Raw genomic sequence first — 17,962 nt, 5'->3', positions numbered from 1 at the left:
TCTGGAAGCTCCAATCCCCCTTTATCTTTGGATTTGGATAGCGTTTCGTAGGCAATTCTAGGTGTACCTTTTTTTCCAGATAAATTGGGTTATATGTTTATTCAGTGATTTAAAGAGTTGTTTATAGATGTAACATGGTAATGATTGATACAGGCATAAAAAGTTAGGTAATATATTCATTTTAATTACATTAATCCTACCAAGGAGTGAAATGAGATGGAGATTCTAGTTTTCCAGTTCTTGACTCATTTTTCTAAGCAGTGGCATGTAGTTGGTCCCAAAGAGCTCCTCTAGATTAGATGTTATATTTACCCCTAAGTATTTAAAAAACATATGTCTCCAGGAAAAAGGGGACAATTCTTTAAGTTGCCTAGTTAAATTTGTATTAAGAAGTAAAGCATGTGTTTTTTATGTTAAAAATGTCTCAATAGCTTCTATTATTAGTAGGATGAATTTTTGAGGTTCTGTAGCATATAGAACAATGTCATCTGCCAATGATGTCAATGTCAGTGAAATCTTATTTTCCATCCTTCCAACTGTGATTCCAGGGATCTCATTGTTATATCTTATGGACTGCGTGAAGGGTTCAATTGCCAAGTTAAACAAAATGGGAGACAATGGAGTTTTCCCCAAGGAAATTTTTTTTTCATACTTGTAAAAGATAGGACCACTCAAATACCTTTTCTCCATCTAAAGATAAAATTAATGCTTGTTTTTTTTTCATGTTCAAAAGTCTCCTGATATTGTCAGATGCATATCTAGCTTTAGTGAAACCTGATTGATCAGGGTTAACAAGCTGTGGAATATATTTATGTAATCTTCCTGCAATTAGTTTTGAAATAATTTTAAAATCTAGTGGTAATAAGGAGATTGGGCAGTAGGATGAGCATTCAGAAGGGTCTTTACCTTCTTTGTGGATAAGCAATATGATTGCTGTGTCCATTGATTCCCTTCCCTTCTGTATCTGAGTCTGGAGCTGGGCGGAGATTTAGGCTCCTCCCATGCACACCTGCACCTAATCTGCAATCAGCTGCACCTGTGGAGGATAAAGGGATATTTTGCTCCTCATTAGATCCCGCTCAGCTCCTCTGTCTTCGACCCTGCTCTTCACTACTGGTACTGGTTCACTGTTCAGACTATGCTGCTCACGCTCTATCCCTGGACCATGGCAAACACCCCGCTCTCAATTTAATGATCAATCTACCTTCATTTGCACTTTGAAATTTATAAACATTTTCCCCGAGTTCTGTTTATTTGGTCCCCTTGTCAGTCGTTATGACAGAACGATCTGGCCACAATGGACCAATCAGACTCGGGGCCGGATCAAACGCTACACCGGGTGTTTTCACACCACAGAATAATCATTGGGCAACATGAACAAACCATCTGTACCCTGCTTGACTGTTACCATAATCTGACCCAGCAAGTTTCCCGGCTTTCCCAGTAGGTCTCCACTCTGCTCACTCTACCGCCCGCTGCCGTCTCCGGGACCACCGGGGTGTAGCGCCCTCCGAAATCGAGAGGACCCATATTCAGATCAGCCCAGCTTCTGTCGGGGTTTCCTTTTTCAATACACGTTTCAACAACGTCAGACGCTGCTAAAATACGATACATGTGTGGATTATTGAGGGGGAGAGCACTCCAGTGGGTAATAGACCATGTGACTTTTGATGGTTTTGTGGAAGATCTCAAACTGGTATTCGATCACCTGCACTATCAAGCACTCTCTCTGCCTACTAAGCCTCGTTCAGGAATCCAGGTCCATGGCAGAGTACACCATTGAGTTCTGGGCACTAGCGGAGGTGTATTGGACTGACAGTCGGTCTAAAGGCGGTCTTCATGAATGGACTAAGTGAAAAACTAAAGGACGAACTGGTTTCTCGTGATGACTCACCTGACCTAAAATCTGATTTCCCTAGCCAACCGAATCGACAATCACCTTCAGGGTCGCCAGAGGGACGCCATTTGCATATCTGGACCGTGATCCACTCCACTCTGCCACCACAAGTGAAGCCTCCACCAGAGGAGCCAATGCAGCTGGGGCAAGCGCACCTGACTGCCATATTATGGCAAACAGGGACACTTCCTAGACCGGTTTGGCCAAATGGGGGCACCCATCAGTTGGACTGGGAGTACTGGTGGGTCAGCAACACATCCCAGAGAAGAAAAATAATAGATTTCATCTCGAAGCTACCTTGTGCTTTCGCTCTATTACTCTACCTGTCTTAGCCCTCATCGGCTCTGGAGCGGAGGAGGATTTCCTAGACCAACAGGTGGCTAAGCAGTCGGGGGTAAGGCTGGAGCCACTTCAACAGCCCCTCTCAGCCCTGGCACTCAATGGGAGGCTGCTAGCCAAGGTAACGCATGTCACTGAGCCTGTCACTCTAGTTTTGTCTGGCAACCACCAAGGCGGTTTCACATCATTTCCGCTCTCACAACGCTGCTCATCCTGGGCCATCCCTGGCTGGTGACTCACAACCCGACCATTGATTGGGCTAGGGGAAAGGTGTCGGACTGGAGCCCCTCTTGTCACTCTAACTGCTTACAGTCTGCCCTGTCTCCAGCTGGGGGCACCAACTTGCTCTCCAGTCATCCCCAGATCTCTTCCCCCCACCAACCATACGACCATCTATATGTGTTATAGACCTCCTGCCCCCCGCCCCCACTTCTATAATCTCTCCAAACCGGAACGGGAGACTATGGAGCAATACATCAGAATCAGAATCAGAAGATTTTTATTGCCATCGTTTGTGAACACAGTTCACAAAGTAGGAACTTTGGTGATAAAGTGCAACATAAAATACACTGAATAAATACACTGAATAAATACAAATAAGGGCATGCACTGCTTAAAAAAAATAAAATAAAAAATAAAATATATATATACACACACACTTATAGGTAGAAAATGTATACAACAGCAGCATCAGAACAGTGCAAACATGACTTATTAAAGTGACCGGTATTATAAAGTGTCCAGTTTTGTGCAAACATTATAAAGTGTTCATGAGACAAACGGCAGAGGTGAAGAAACTGTTCTTATGATGAGAGGTTCTGGTCCCAATGGACTGTAGCCTCCTGCCAGAGGGAAGTGGCTCAAATAGTCCATGTCCAGGGTGAGAAGTGTCAGCTGCTATACGGCCTGCTCGCCCCTGAGTCCTGGAGACGTACAGGTCCTGTAGAGGTGAAAGGCTGCAGCCAATCACCTTCTCAGCAGAGCGCATAATGCCCTGCAGTCTGTCGCTGGCAATGGCTCCAGCGAACCACAGTGATTGAGTAGGTGAGGATGGACTCAATGATGGCCGTGTAAAACTTCACCATCATCTGGACTGGCAGCTTGCCTTTCCTCAGCTGCCGCAGGTAGAATATCCTGTGCTGGGCTCGGCTCCCACTTGAGATCCTGGATGATGCCCAGGAAACGGAAAGAGTCCATAGTGGTGATGGGGGAGTCCGTCAGGGTGAGGGGAGGCAGGGGGGCTGTGACTATCCTGAAGTCCACAATCATCTCCACTGCCTTCTGGGCATTAAGCTCCAGGTTGTTGCTGCTGCACCAGGACGTCAGCCGGTAGACCTCCCTCCTGCAGGCAGACTCATCGCCGTCCGAGATGAGTCCGATGAGGGTGGTGTCATCCGCAAACTTAACCAGTTTGACGGAGTCGTGGCTTGAGGTGCAGCAGTTGGTCTACAGGGAGAAGAGCAGGGGAGAAAGTACACAGCCCTGTGGAGTTCCTGTGCTGATATTCCGAGTGTCTGAGACATTCTTCCCCAGCCGCACGCGCTGTCTCCTGTCCGTGAGGAAGTCAGTGATCCACCTGCAGGTGGAGACAGGCACATTGAGCTGAGCGAGCTTGTCCTGGAGCAGAGCAGGGAGGATGGTGTTGAACGCAGAGCTGAAGTCCACAAACAGGATCCTAGCGTAGGTTCCCGGGGAGTCCAGATGCTGAAGGATGAAGTGAAGGGCCAGGTCAATGGCGTCTACAGACCGATTGGCTCTGTAGGCAAACTGGAGAGGGTCCAGGAGGGGGCAGGGGAAGGACTTGAGGTGATGCAGGACCAGGCGCTCAAATGACTTCATCACTACAGACGTTAGTGCCACAGGTCTGTAGTCATTAAGTCCAGTGATCCTGGGCTTCTTGAGGACGGGGACAATGGTGGACAGCTTGAAGCAGTCTGGGACGTAACATGACTCCAGGGAGGTGTTAAAGATGTCCGTGAAGACAGGAGCCAGTTCCTCAGCACAGTGTCTAACATTCGGCAATCTCTAGCTGCTGGTACTATCCCTTGGTTCTTGTCTCCGGTGGGTGCTGGGTTTTTCTTCGTCACCATAAAAGACAAAAGATTACGACTATGCTTTGACTATAGGGGCCTCAACAATATCACTGTCAAAAATAAATACCCATTACCACTCATCGACTCCGCTTTTACGCCACTCAAGGGAGTGACGATCTTAACCAAACACGACCTTTGGAACGCATATCACCTGGTGAGAGAAGGGGATGAATGGAAGACCTGCCTTTTGCATTAACCAATTCTCCAGCAGTCTTCCAGGCTGTCATCAACGATGTGCTTCGGGACTTTCTTAACCATTTTGTATTTATATACCTTGATAATATTCCCCCCAGGAACACCAACACCACATGTGCCAGGTCCTCCAGCGTCTACCTTGACGTGAAGTTTATTTTCCAGTAGAGAAGTGTGAGTTCTACGCGGATAAGGTCAGTTTCCTTTGGTTTATTGTGGATTGTGGACAGGTAAAAGCTGTTCCAGAAAAGATTAAAGCGGTCACTGATTGGCTTACACCTATCAACAGGAAACAATTACAAAGATTTATTGGGTTTTCCAACTTCTACAGGTGTTTCATCAGGGACTTTAGCCATGTTGTCGCTGCCCTCACTAAACTCACTTCTCCCTCCAGACATTTCAGTTGGACCCCTGAGGCCCAGTCAGCCTTTGAAAAGCTGCAGGACCTATTTACCTTGGCCCCGATCCTATATCAGCCCGACCCCTCCCACCAGTTCGTCGTGGAGGTGGATGCCTCTGACACCGGTGTTGGGCAGTCCTCTCCCAAAAGATTGAACCTCACAATTGATTGTACCCCTGTGCCTTTTTCTTTTGTTGTCTTTCCTCAGTGGAGCGCAATTACTATGTGGGGGATCGAGAACTGCTAGCAGTCAAACTCGCCCTGGAAGAGTGGTGCCACTGGTTGGAGGGGGCAGAACATCCTTTTCTGGTTTGGACAGATCACAAAAATCAATCTTACATTCAGTCAATCAAACGCCTAAATTCCCGTCAAGCCCGCTGATCACTATTTATACTCACCTATTGCCCAGGATCCCGAAACATCAAGCTGGATGCACTCTCACACCAGTTCTCCCAGGAGGATACTAACACCTCTCCGGAGCCCATCATATCCCCTACCTGTTTAGTTTTGGCTGTCCACTGGGAGATTGAGGACCTGGTCCGGGAGGCTCAGCGCACCCATTTTGATCCAGGTAATGGCCCACTCAGTACTCTCTTTCTTCCAGATCCACTCCACTCCAAGGTACTGGAATGGGTCCACTGCTCTTGGTTTGCCATACAGGGGTCAACTGCACACTCTCCCTCTTGAGATGTCAATTCTGGTGGCCCACTGTCGACAGAGACACCAGTGCCTATGTGTGCCAGGGGTAAAGCCTCCCATTTGACACCCTCCGGTCTGCTCAAACTGCTTCCAGTCCCAAAACGACCATGGTCCCACATGGCAGTGGACTTCGTGACAGGTCTTCTGCCGTCTCAAGGTAACAGTCATCCTCTCTATTATTGACCTTTTCTCCAAGGCCATTCAGTCGATCTACCGAAGCTCCCAACCGCCAAGGAGACGGCTGACCAAATAACCAACCATGTATTCCGACTCCACGGGATCCTGGTGGATATAGTCACCTGGGGAGGATAAAGGGAGCCAGGATTTGACAGTGCCAGATTGTCCGCGTATCCGCTGTGGTACAACTCTGCTTGGCTCAGTCCATGTTTTTGCTCTTTGAGTTTTTCTAAATTGGATATTTTGCTTCTCGCCAGATCCCACTCCCTGGACCCGCTCAGCTTCTGTCTTCGACCGTGTTCTTCACTACCGCTACTGTTCACCTCATCTCAGACTCTGCTGCTCACGCTCTATCCCTGGTTGATTTTGTTTTTTATTTCATTTAATTTCTTCATATTTTCTGGTGTTGACGATTGTTGCAGTTATATAGTATAAGAAATTAAGTTACCTCTAATGACAGCTTTCGCTGCATTCCATATTATAGCAGGGCTCACACATGTGTTAACATTTTCTTTAGTGTATTGTTGGATCCATTTCCTAATGTCACATGTTTCTGAACAGCTAAGTAATGAATTTCTAAAATTCATGTTGAGATCTGTGATTTGATGTTGTAAGAGAAATTGATACTGGTGAGTGATTAGAAATTAGAATTGGTCCAATTGAGCAAAAAGTTACAGATAAGAAAGTAATAAGGCAAGAAGAAATAACCCAGTCTGGAGTATTGTGTCTTGCTGAATAAAAAGTATAGTCTTTTGTTGTGGGGTTAATGTATCTCCACACTTGGGCACTTTTTGGTTGCCTCCTCTAAAGCTCGTGATGTTTTTTGGATTGCCCAAGCCTGTTGAGCTTCTATCCAAATTATTGTCCATACAACAGTTGAAATCCCCACTGATAAGTCCTCATTTGTTGTTATATTGACAATACAATGTTATCATTTCTGTCATAAATTGTAGCCTATCTTCATTTGGGGCATAAATATTAAAAATAGTAATTCCATTTTCTAAAATTGTTCCATTAATTATAATATATCTGCCCTCGGGGTCGTCCTGTTGTGATTCGAGTAAGAAGGGTGTATTTTTATAAATTAGAATAGCAACTCCCCGTTTATTTTGGTTATAACTTGAATAATAGACTTGTCCAGTCCAATCTCTTTTGAGTGCTTTGTGTTCCCCACTGGACAAATGAGTTACCTGTAGTAATGCAATATCAACCTTTTATTTTTTCAAGAATACCATGACTCTTTTACGTAGTAGGGTGCTTTAGACCTCTGACCACTTTTAATGTACTTGCCAAATGATATTTAATATATGTCTGTTAGTCACATAAGCAAGTAACATAGAAAACAAGAGTTTTAAAAAGCAAACTGAATATTTATTCCGATGCTCACCCGATGCCCCCATCCTACCTCCCCAACCCACTTCGCCTCTTATCGCAGTATAGTGTCATTGTGCATTCCCGCTCAGCTTAGGAGGTCTGAAAAAGTAGTCTTTATTGTAGACGATGTATCACTCACCCATCACTTGTTTGATATCTACATATTAAGTGTCAGGCCATTCATATTGTCTTACTTGTTGATCTTGAGGTAAAAGTCCTCCGCCTCACGTGGTGAGGGTAACAGCTTGATTCTTCCTTTGTGTAGAATCCTCATTTTACACGGGTTGTAGTGAAAACCTCGGAAGATGCCCATGTCAATAAACTGATTCTTCACGCCATTAAACACTTTCCTCTGGCGCCATGTCTCTGGTGATAAGTCCTGAACAAAGTTTAGTTTACGTCCGTCGTGCAATACATCCCGCTTTTTAGCTGCCTGTAAAACCAGTTCTTTATCTTAGTCTCTCAAAAAGCGGATGAGCATGGCGCTTTGATTTTGTGTTGCCGCCGGGCCAGCCCAGTGCACTCTTTCTAATATCAGTGTTGTTTGGTCAAGATCCAGCCACTTAGGCAACATGTTGCTCACAAACTCCAGAAGTGTGCCCTGACCTTCAGCTCCCCCTTTGAGACCAAAGACGCAAATGTTTTTTCTCCTTCCACGGTCCTCCAGGTCTGTGATTTTTGCCTTTAGCTGGGCTGTCCTCTTCAGGGCTAAATTAAAGTCAAGTAGAATTCAGTCTCTGATTCGTTTTGTATTGGAACCGTTAGCGTGGTGTTTGCCGGACTCACTTGTATTGACGTTATTGAGGCAGTCATATCACCAAGCCATTTGTTGATGTTGTCCAGCTTTGTGTTAAATTCACTGCGGAATGCTCTCAGCTCATCTCTGAGCGGTTTTAACACATAAGGTACAGATGAGATGTCGTTGGCATCTGTGCCCTCGGTCTCAGTGTTTTCCACTTGCGAAGTGGTTTTTGCACTCTTTAAAGTTATTTTTCGCGTGGTATCTTGCCTTTTACTTGCAGGAATTTGGGCATAGTCACACTGCTATGAGTGATGAGTGATGAGTTTAAGGCAATTGTTAGTGCGTTGGTTTGTCGGAGCTCACACTCTACGGGGCCATCCTGACCAGGTCATATGTCCCTGTGACTGTTTTGCACAGTTGGATGCTTTTATGGCCATATTGTTTAAGACATACACTACCTCTTAATCTTAAATAAGTTTAGAGTTATTTTGAGTTAATTTTTTGTTTACTACATTTATAGTTTTGATGCCTGCAGTAAGAATCTACAATCCAAAAAAAATTATAGAAATAAAAAATTGAAAAAGTGTGTCCAAGCTTTTGACTGGTATATTATAGCATTGTACTAATCAGATTGCTGGCCTTTTATTTTATAATTTGTTGGACCAGACAGCCTCCAAATTACAGCTGCAACTAATGATTATTTTAGTAGTTGACTACCCAGCGATTATTTCTGTATTTCTTTCTTTGTACAATGAGACTTTTAAATACATTTTTTAACCAAATAAAGATTGACTTGTAGACTTCCTGACAGTGGAAAAAGTCATCAACACCTTTATTCAAGTAAGAGTACTGTCACTTCTAACCCACCTCCATCCTGCTGTTTAATAGTGTTTCCTCCTTGCCTATAGTTGAATGAGTTGACTGTGATAGTGGTGTTTTAGCATTATACATGAGTGTGCCTTGCTCCTCTGTAGACTCCAGGCCGTGTAGGATCTGCTCTGTCTACTGAGATTAAGCTCTTGTTTTAGCCAGTCACTTAGCTGATATCGGCAGAGCTCACTGCATACGTAATCAGAAGGATATGTAAACTGTATTCTACTCACTGGCTCATGCTTAAAGGCCCATTATGTAACTTTTCTGATTGGGGGTCCACAACCCAATTTTCTGTCTAGTGATGTCTCCCCGAGATGAACCTGAAATGTTCCACAGTATGGCATTAATCTTAACCATCACCCGGCCCATAGTGCATTGTTAAAGAAATATTTTCACTACCTAATCTAACTTAGTCACCAAAAATAAATGTCATTTTGACAATTTCAGAAAGTTCCAGTTACCCACACTTTTGTTTTGGTTTTGACATACTGCTTTACTTTATAAATGAAAAACTGCATGCAAGTTTAGAACTACATTTTTATATTAGCCCTCTAATGTTGTGTTTTCAGGAGAAGACCCAGAGACGCGGAGAATGAGAACAGTAAAGAACATCGCAGATCTCCGACAAAACCTGGAGGAGACAATGTCCAGTCTGAGAGGGGCGCAGATCACCCACAGGTAAGAACACTGAGATACACTGTATAATGGAGGACTCAAAGGGCTTATGTAATAATGGGTACATTTACAGATCACGAAAAATCAGATAACTAGAATAATTAGATGGATAATCTAATGTTTGTCTGGTTATTATTTAGTTATCAAAAGCTCTCATTTACTGTGTTGCTGGGTTTCAGATGACATCACAACACTGTATAGTTCAGTGCTTCTCAATTATTTTCTATCATATTCTATCAAATTAAATAAATATCAAAATAATACATTAAAATGAAATAAATATCAAATTAAAACAAGTAATTTAGCAATTCGGTACACCACCTTACATGATGCTCAGTGCTTGCTGCTTTAAGTGACATTTACAAAGCGGAATGATTGTTGGCAATATTTGGCCCGTTTACGCTGAAAAAACTCCAGCATCTTATCAGCGTGACTGAGGTGTAATGAGGTGGCGCCTTAACTAATTTGGCTTCATATTGTCCGCTGCCACAGCAGACACCGGTCTGTCCTCGTATCCCACCGGAGTCACGGTGAAGCCAAGTGCTAAATACGCTTCATCAGACTTCCTTGTCTTATTTGTCGGGTGACTTTACCTCCGTCTATATCCGCCTTTCTTTTCATTCCTGTTAAAATGTTTTCCATAGCGTTTCTTTAGCAAAAGTGTTTCTTATTCACTGTCCTGTGTCACGATCTGTTCGCTCTCTCCTGCTCTTTGCTGTGCGCGCGCTGCGTACAGCGCGTACAGTACTACAATGTCATACGCGTAGTCATACGCGCCCCCCACGGCATCTCACCGTGCCACTGGTATAGTTCAATACAGATGGAGTATAATCCAGCTTTGATTTTTGTTGTAAAACAGCAAGCTCTATAGTTCAGCCGCTCATAGGTGAAGCACTTGTGAATTTTCTCTTTAGATATTTTAATAAGATTAAAATGTTGCTGTGGGGCCTGCCATCGTCAGTTGTAATATTTTCTTGTATTATTTCTTTTACCAATCAGTTTTTTGTCATGTTTTATTGTATTTGTATGTTTTTATCAAATTTTTATTTTGTTCAGTGTCCTTGGGTGTTTTGAAAGGCACTTAATAATAATAATGCATTTTATTTATATTATTATTATTATTATTATTATTATTTTGGATCGGACTGCCGATCTTGACAGCCAATAAGTTTTGTATGGACTAAAGAAAATCAGTGCAGTGTTAACTTATTGGTGTGAATGAACATAGAATGTTTTACACAAATGAACCTACTTTATATCAGATTTATATAAAGTTCGCATTGCTGGTAGTAAGTCAGACCTGTTCCCGGTGCATGTTGGACTCTGCCAGGGCTGCCCTTTGTCACCGGTTCTGTTCATTATATTTATAGACAGAATTTCTAGGCACAGCCAGGGGCTGGAGGGGGTCTGGTTTGGGAACCACAGGATTTCATCTCTGCTGTTTGCAGATGATGTTGTCTTGATGGCTTCATCGAGCCAGGACCTGCAGCAGGCACTGGGGTGGTTTGCAGCCGAGTGTGAAGTGGCTGGGATGAGAATCAGCTCCTCCAAATCCGAGGCCATGGTTCTCGACCGGAAAAAGGTGGTTTGCTCTTTCCGGGTGGGTGGTGAGTCTCTACCTCAAGTGGAGGAGTTTAAGTATCTCGGGGTCTTGTTCACAAGTGAGGGGAGGATGGAGCGTGAGATTGACAGGCGGATCGGTGCAGCGTCTGCAGTGATGGGTCGCTGTATCGGTCCGTTGTGGTAAAGAAGGAGCTGAGTCCAAAGGCAAAGCTCTCGATTTACCGGTCAATCTACGTTCCTACCCTCACCTATGGTCATGAGCTCTGGGTAATGACCGAAAGGACAAGGTCGCAGATACAAGCGGCTGAAATAGGTTTCCTCCGTAGGGCGGCCGGGCGCACCCTTAGGGATAGGGTGAGGAGCTCGGTCACACGGGAGGAGCTCGGAGTAGAGCTGCTGCTCCTACACGTCGAGAGGAACCAGTTGAGGTGGCTCGGGCATCTGCTCAGGATGCCTCCTGGACGCCTCCCTAGGGAGTTGTTCTGGGCATGTCCCACCGGGAGGAGGCCCCGAGGAAGTCCCAGGACACACTGGAGGGACTATGTCTCTCGGCTGGCCTGACTGGAGGAGCTGGAGGGCATGTCCGGGGTGAGGGAAGTCTGGGAGTCCCTGCTTAGACTGCTGCCCCCGCGACCCGGCCCCGGATAAGCGGAAGAAAATGGATGGATGGATATATCAGATTTTAGCAGCAAAACCTTTCTCATATTCTCCTTTGAAATGAATGAGATTCCCACATCACCGAAAGTGGCACCACAAAGAAAGCAGTTTGCATTGAGAGGCAAAAATGGGTAGGGCTGAATAAAGTCAATAGTCAATAGGGAAAAATGGGAAAATTAAGTGCACTGTGTACTGTCTGCATCTAATTTTTATTTTTTTTATTTTTTATTTAACCTTTATTTAACCAGGAAGGTCCCATTGAGATTAAAAACCTCTTTTTCAAGGGAGTCCTGGCCAAGAGGCAGCACATTTCAAAACAAGTACATACAAACAAACAATGTTAAAATTGCAGAGATCATGAAAATCAGTTGCACATAATCAAGGCAGTCTGTAAGGCTTTGAGTTTAGTTTTAAAAACATTTAAGGACAACAGTTCAGTTAGTTTCCAGTCTTTCTGCAGCAAGTTCCAAGTAAAAGGTGCAGAGTGAACAAAGGCTTTCTTCCCCAGCTCTGTGCGGGCAAAAAGAACAGACAGCAACAACTGATCATTTGATCGCAAGGAGTAAGAGCCACTATTTTTCATATATAAATGTGTATAACTGTATACATATATTCATACACACACATGAATGGCACTTAGAGAGTTAATATGAGGTCTCTCTCTCTCTCTCTTTGACAAAATAAATCAAAGTGATGCATATGCAGCGGGATAAAAAAAAAAGTAAGGAGCTCAATGCAGTGTAATGGTGGGAAGGAGCACAGAAGAAACTACACATGCTTCCATGAGGTCTCCTCTGCCTTCTCCATCATGTCCTCCTCAATCGAGCCTGTAACAGCTTGACATTCCAACAATTTCCTTATCTGTCAGTAGAACAACATCCCAGACCCCTCCCCACATTCACACGGCCTTTCTGTTATCTTAGGTTACTCATCTGTTGACCATTCAACTTTTCAACTTAGTTCAATCACTTTACGACTTGATTACTTTACGACTTGATTAAACAGACTTGTAGTTTCCCAATCACACATGATTAGTATGTAATACAATATAAACATACAATTAATTAATGATATAAATAAAAGCATAATTTCATTCACAATTTCCCTGCTATATCCTTCCCGTGTACATGTCCAAGCCTTTCCGCTCACTTCACTTGTCAGAATAATACCATGTTGAAGCATTAAACCCAAAGAACTGCTTTCATCTTGTTTTTTTTGTTTTTTTTCCCAGCCTCCTCTTGTGTCATTTCCAAAACAAAAGATGCAGAAATGATTCATACATTGATAAAAACAGACACTGGCCCACACAGCATCCCATGGCTCATCACAATGTATTCTAAACCAAGTATCTCGTCCGTCGTCAAAAGCATCAAAAACATCTAACACCATGAGTCACCAAGAGGATGATTCAGGCATGGCACAAGCATAAGATAAAATAAATAAATAAATAAACTGAACTAAAATGTGAATATTTGCCCCCAAAATGTATATAAGAATATCTATACGCATTGGGATTTTTTGGGTTTTTTTTGTGCATTAAATTTATTTTGTAGGTAGTTCATCACCTGCTTGTTTTTGTGGAGATGTTATTTCTTTGCCTTAAATATTCTGTCCTGTATATTTAGCCCTGGTTTAGTCTTGGTTTTATTCTGATTTACTCCTGGTTCAGTCCTGGTTTAGGTCTGCTTTAGTCCTGGTTTAGTGCTAATTTAGTCCTGGTTTAGTCCCGGTTTAGTCTTGATTTATTCCTGATTTAGTCCTGGTTTAGTCCTGATTTACTCCTGATATCATCGTAACAGTGGGTGTAGCGGACCAAAGAGTGCAGACTTGGGGCAGATTTACAGTGTTTATTCACAGTTTGTGACACAAAATACAGAAATGAGGGTTGATCTGGTGGAGAGCAGGAAGCCAGGTGCGGGCCAGGATCCAGGAGCGGAGCATAGAGTGCAGCGGAGACAACGATGTGGGTAGCACCAGGGCAGGGAGCAGAGTGCAAACCAGGGTCCAGTAACGTGGAGTGCAGAGATAAGCCAAGACAGTACCAGGGCTGGGAAGCAGGGACGGTCCAGCAAGCAGGGTGAAGACACGTGTAGGATCCAGCACCAAACAGGATGAAGCAGGTGGAGGTAATTGCGCAGATGCACTCCAGGTGCGCGCAGGAGGAGCCAGGAACTCCGCCCAATGCCAGGCTCAGGCCGTGTCCTAATTCGCCAAATGCACCTTTTGAAGGGTCCCTTCGAACTACTCTTCGAAGTGTAGTTTGAAGGTTCCGGTCGAGAATCTGCCCTCCTCAGTGTAGCCGCCATCTTGCTGAAGTGGGACAGGCCTACACCACGGACCGCACTTCCACCGCTGTCTTTGAGCGTACGATACGTACATTACGTACGTTATTTTTAATGATTTATTATTTAATAGAATAAAAGTCAAGATGTCGTCGTCACAGCCATTTCTTTCTGTTTAGATTGAATATCAATAGGCAAACATAACGTTTGAGGTGATTTTTTTACTCAATTGTAGCTACTTCATAACTTAAACAAAATATACCTTGTGAAAACGTAATAACAGAGACAGAGGTAACAATATAATTTTTACATTCATAGTCTATAAACCAGAGAACACTGATTAGTGGTACATAAAGTGGGATATTGCAGTTTAACGATTCGGTATTTTGGCCAGTGGCTACACCACTTTAATAACAGTAGAGGGCACTGTTTCCCTTCTATGCCATGCCATAAGGTATTTTCTAGCAGTGCAGCGCTACATCAAGCTAGTATCTTGATTTACTAACACGAAGGTAAATGACACGTGCCCACGAGGGGGTGCAGACCTATGGAATGTAAGGAACTCATGAAGATTTTGTGCACGTCTCAGGACTCTCTTCTGTCCTTTCCTCAGAGTCCGTTGCTTCATTGTTCACATTACCTGTGTGGAACTCATTAAACCCTTCTGACTTTACGTTTCAGTCTCTTGGTCTTTGACGCTTACAATAGAAACGAGCATTCTTACATTATTCTTATTGCAATAATAATTTCTCATGATAATAATGTCTCTTATTGTCTAGCAATAACTCCACATTCCTTTATTCCATGTAACTCCCCTCCTTTTTAATCATCAAACACACGGCCTGTACTTATCTTTATTCAGATTTAAAAGTTTCATGTCACAGTGTTGTAGATGAGGTAAACCAGTACAAACATTTGAACGTGTATTGCGCAGTGGACTCCATTTTCTTTTCTTTTTTGCGCAGCCGCGGTGCATGATGGCATATAGAAGTGCGTGAAGTGTGCACGGATGCACGCTTCGGTTACGTCCGATCTCCATGGAAACGGTGCAAAGGGAAGGGCAGGTTTTCGGCCGCATTCAGTAGGGTGGGTTGAAATGGGAGAGCCCTTGTCGCACCGGAAATTACGTAACTGCCCTTTGAATCGCCCTTCCAATGGTGATTCTAAGGCCAGGTGGGCGAATTGGAACACGGCCTCAGACAGGTGAGGGGAGGGGAAGAGCACACAGGGAGACAGAAAATACAGGATCATGTCAGATATAGTCCCAATTTAATCTTAATTTAGTTCTGGTTTAGTCCTGATTTATTCCTGATTTTGTCCCAGTTTAGTCCTGATTTAGTCCTGATTTAGTCCTGATTTAGTCGAAAACTCTATCACTCTATCAGTTTCTCTATCACCTTGCGTTTTATTATAGGGACAATATTCCGTAGCACATCTGAGTCTAATGTTGTAATGATGGTTGATTTGTTGCCATGGCACCAGGTTTTGTGTTTCCTGGATTTAATTAAATGGCTTCACCTCCATCAGAACAGGTGTAATGAAATACGGAGGATGATGAACACTTCCCACCTTCTACTGCCCCCTCTGGTATAAAGGGGCTAATACGGAGCGATTACTCCTATGTGGTTATGAGAAATGATACCTAAAAATTATACCTTATAATTAATTCGGACTGATAGGAATTTTTCATTTTTAATTTGACATTGCTTATGAAAATAATAATAAAACGTTAGTGGTAGATAGTCAGCTCTAATTGCCACAGTAATGCGCTAGCTTTTGTTGCTTTTGTTGTTGGGTCTTAAGACCCACTTTTATTCTCTGGCTTTTAACACCGCGTGAGTTGTGTGGTCCTGTATGTTTTTTTTTATTTATTTTTATGTGTTTTATTGATTTTATTTTTTATGTCACTTTGTCTCTGTGCAGCACTTTGGAAACAATTTGTTTATGAAATGTGCTATATAAATAAAGTGGATTGGATTGGATAAACAGACCTAAAACGTAAGGCTATATTTTTTTGACTGTTTTATGTTTTTTTTATTTTGTTTTGCATTTTGTTGAAATACATGGGCCTTTAATAGCTGTTGGATTAGATGTAGGGAAATTGCAAAGCCAGGGACCATATTATCCTTGCCTTCCTCCCTGGACACTGTGGCGCTGGGCAATGAATAGAATAAATTTGATAAACTTGTCAAATGTCAAAATAGTGAAATTGAGGATTATTATGAAAGTTTACCTCTGATTATCTCACTTGCAAAGCAGGGTTATTGTGCAATTACAGTTAGATATCTATACAAGTGTAATTTTATTTAAATATATATATATATATATATATATATATATATATATATATATATATATATATATATATATATATATATATATATATATATATATATATATATTACACACACACACACACATTTTTTTTTTTTCATTTTTGGGCCAATAAGAAGAAGAATACATAATTATCATTAGAAATTATTATTACAATAATAAGAATAATGTAAGAATGTTAGTTTCTGGTGTAAGCGTAAAAAAAGGACCAAGAGAGTGAAACATAAAGTCAGAGGGGTTTAATGAGTTCCACATAGGTAAAGTGAAAAATGAAGCAGTGGACTCTGGAAAGGATGGGTGGAGTGCCCTGAGATGTGTATGCTGACAGGTTTTATAGGGTCCTCCAATGTGTGTGTATGCAGGTGTGTGTGTGAGGAGGATCCTTCTTCTAATACACATGGCATCTTCATAATGCCCACGCTGGTCAGCACAACATCTTCATGAGTTCTGGTGCATTCCGTAGGTCTGCGCCCCCTGGTGGGGACATGCTATTTACCCGATTTACCCTGCCAGTTTGATGTAGTGCTGCCCTGCTAGATAATACCTTACAATTATATAATTAAATTAACTGGCATAGACGGCATAGACGGTAAACAGTGCCCTCTACTGGCATGAAAGTAGTTTAGCGACAGACCAAATTAAACCTAGCCCAAATACTGAATCGTTAAACTGCAATATCCCACTTTATGTACAACTGATCAGTGTCCTCTGGTTTGTAGACTATGAATGTAAAAATGATATTGGTTGCCTCTGTCTCTGTTACTACATTTTAGCAAAGTATATTTTGTTAAAGTTATGACATAGGTGCAATTGGGGGAAAAAAAACACACAAAAAAAACCCTTGAACTTTAAATTTGCCTATTGATATTCAAAGGGAAAGATTAATTCCTTACTCCATTCAATCTAAACAGAAATAAATAGCTGTGACGAGGACACCTTGACCCTTCTGTTAAATAACACTGGTCAACACCAAATTTATTGTCCAAGATTTTTTTGCTGATTTAGGGTAATTTTGATGTGCTGAATCCAAAAATCACATTGGTTTTGCTCAATCAGGTCAACTTTCTGAACTAAGCTACATATTTGTTTTTTGACGATTTTGTTTACATGTGTGAGTATTTTCACGTCATATGATGCAAAATTCTGTTATATTTCTCGCTACAAACAAATTCTGAAGATTTTGCATGTGCCAACTTATGACTAATTGTTCTTTTTTATATTACAAGTGAATGAAATGTCTTCGACTAGAAGATCTTGCAAAAATAAGCCTGACATATTCTGCTACATCTGCGGTGAATACACCAATGTTCCTAACAGGAATCAAGTCACAAGTTTCATAAAGCGTGCTTACCATGCTTATTTTGGTATTAAACTTGGTGACCAAGATGAAGCTTGGGCGTCACACATGGCATGCAAGTCATGCACCGAGTATCTGTGTCAATGGACTAAAGGCAAGAAGAGTTGTCTGAAGTTTGGAATTCCCATGGTTTGGAGGGAGCCGACATCAATAGCTACTTCTGGGCTATTGATGTGGCTGGGATCAACAGAAAGAACCGAAGCAGCCTCAAGTATCCTGACCGTGAATCAGCACATCGTCCTGTAGCTCACTGTGATGAAATTCCAGTACCTGTCTTTGTAGAAGTTCCTGACATCAGTGACAAAGAT

The 17,962-nt window shown here is 42.6% G+C and overlaps 1 protein-coding gene across 5 annotated transcripts in view; it reads left to right on the top strand.

The window, feature by feature from the left end:
* nav3 (neuron navigator 3) overlaps window positions 1-17,962 on the top strand; it is a 460,146-nt gene that overhangs the window by 291,776 nt on the left and 150,408 nt on the right. For all 5 annotated transcript variants that reach the window (XM_055225660.1, XM_055225659.1, XM_055225658.1 and 2 more), the window contains exon 11: window positions 9,356-9,464. In XM_055225660.1, coding sequence (XP_055081635.1) covers window positions 9,356-9,464 — 109 coding nt within the window. The remainder of the gene's footprint in view (window positions 1-9,355; window positions 9,465-17,962) is intronic.

Source organism: Periophthalmus magnuspinnatus, chromosome 12 (genome assembly GCF_009829125.3).
Source record: "Periophthalmus magnuspinnatus isolate fPerMag1 chromosome 12, fPerMag1.2.pri, whole genome shotgun sequence".
Lineage (NCBI taxonomy): Eukaryota > Metazoa > Chordata > Actinopteri > Gobiiformes > Gobiidae > Periophthalmus > Periophthalmus magnuspinnatus.
This window is presented reverse-complemented; position numbering and strand designations above follow the sequence as displayed.